This window comes from Chrysochloris asiatica, unplaced genomic scaffold (genome assembly GCF_000296735.1).
Source record: "Chrysochloris asiatica unplaced genomic scaffold, ChrAsi1.0 scaffold00060, whole genome shotgun sequence".
Lineage (NCBI taxonomy): Eukaryota > Metazoa > Chordata > Mammalia > Afrosoricida > Chrysochloridae > Chrysochloris > Chrysochloris asiatica.
This window is the reverse complement of record NW_006408578.1, coordinates 3,372,369-3,374,249: the sequence shown is the minus strand read 5'-3', so window position 1 is coordinate 3,374,249 and position 1,881 is coordinate 3,372,369. Positions and strand designations below refer to the sequence as shown.

General features: G+C 46.1%; 1 protein-coding gene across 1 annotated transcript; it reads left to right on the top strand.

Annotated features, from left to right (window-relative positions):
• The first annotated feature begins 614 nt into the window (after positions 1 to 614).
• RNF182 (ring finger protein 182) lies at positions 615 to 1,358 on the top strand. Its single transcript, XM_006864076.1, has one exon. It carries the CDS (start codon positions 615 to 617, stop codon positions 1,356 to 1,358), a length of 744 nt encoding a protein of 247 aa, XP_006864138.1.
• Positions 1,359 to 1,881: the final 523 nt, after the last annotated feature.

Below are 1,881 nucleotides of genomic sequence, written 5' to 3'. Positions count from 1 at the left end.
TTTATGCCGATATACTCTGAATTACTTATTCTATATTGAATGGAATTGATTTGAGAATTTAATTGATCTATTTCTGATATGTGTCTCGTTTTGTTTTCAGAGAGCCCAGAATGTTTTGCATGTTTTAGAAATTTCACCTATCTTAGCCATACAACACTCTACATTGAACTCTCCCCTGTTATGATTCTTAATTTCTCCTTTAGTGTCCTATCTGTGGACCGTAACAACTCCTGTCTGGAGGGCAGAGATGTGCTTGGCAGTGTGAAGATATAAAAGGGATTTAACATTTCATGTCTGTTGCTTCTAAAGATTGACGTACAAGACAATTCCATAAAGCACTTTTTAGAAACACCTTTCCCGTGAACTGTTCATATATCAGAATCTCTCTTTTTCCTTGCAGACCCTTCATGTGGCCCTTGCGCATATGCATTTGAGACAGCGCATTAGATGCAGAAGCTGGAAATGCCCGGACAATTTCTGGTTCCTGTCAGTACTTTCCCAGGCTTATTACACCTCTGCCTGACTCGGATGATATGCCGTTCAGAGGATGCTGTAATCTGAGTCATTCTTTAAGGGGACACGTCGGGCTGGAGATTGCACACGCGTAACTCAAGATGGCCAGTCAGCCTCCAGAAGATGCCGCCGAATCTCAGGTCTCAGACGAGCTCGAGTGCAAGATCTGTTACAACCGGTACAACCTGAAACAGAGGAAACCCAAAGTGCTGGAGTGTTGCCACAGGGTTTGTGCCAAATGCCTCTACAAGATCATTGACTTTGGGGACTCCCCACAAGGGGTCATCGTGTGTCCTTTCTGTAGGTTCGAGACTTGCCTTCCGGACGACGAAGTCAGCAGCCTACCCGACGACAACAACATCCTTGTGAACTTGAGTTGTGGAGGCAAAGGGAAGAAGTGCCTGCCAGAAAACCCTACTGAGTTGCTGCTGACCCCCAAAAGACTGGCCTCCCTGGTGAGTCCTTCGCACACATCCTCCAACTGCCTGGTCATAACCATCATGGAGGTGCAACGGGAGAGTTCCCCATCCCTCAGCTCCACACCTGTGGTGGAGTTCTACAGGCCTGCCAGCTTCGACTCCATGGCCACCGTGTCACACAACTGGACTGTGTGGAACTGCACGTCCCTGCTCTTTCAGACGTCCATCCGGGTGTTGGTTTGGTTGCTAGGCTTGCTGTACTTCAGCTCCTTGCCCTTAGGGATCTACTTACTGGTGTCTAAGAAAGTCACCCTCGGGGTCGTCTTCGTCAGCCTTGTTCCTTCCAGCCTTGTTATCCTTATGGTGTATGGCTTTTGCCAGTGTGTCTGCCATGAATTTCTGGACTGTATGGCACTTCCGTCTTAGTAGGTTGACCAAGTAAGCAATCTGACATGCATTGTCATGCTAACAATTAAGTACTCTATAACTTACTTTCTTTCATATCCTTTTTGATTAGCATCCATGACATTAACCAAATCACTGGCCATATTTTTGCTGTCCATTTTCCATCAAAATGTGGGCTTCATTGATTTTTTTGGTATGATGCTCCTTTTGACTTGGGTTTTAGCAAAGAAGCAAAAAATGTACCGGCAAAGCCTTGGTGTGACCCTTGAGAGTCTTCCAGGAAAATGGTAGGAGTTTTTCCATGCTGCTGACTGACATGGGGAAGGGGCTGTCGTGGGTGAGCTGGAGGTCTGTGTGGAAAGTTAAGAGTGAACCGGTTCCTCTTCTCATAATCATTTCAATTTTAGATGTGAGTTGCTTCAAGATATTGCCATCTAAAACGTGTGCACTCCCCTCCACAAACACACACACAAATACCCTCTCCTGGTGTCTTCTCTCAAGGGTTTGCTGCTCCCATCAAGGTACTCATGCCTGATGTTCATTC

What these genes read in the sequence shown, in the direction of transcription:
- RNF182 (XM_006864076.1), top strand. Translation starts at nt 615, where the DNA reads ATGGCCAGTCAGCCTCCAGAAGATGCCGCCGAATCTCAGGTCTCAGAC.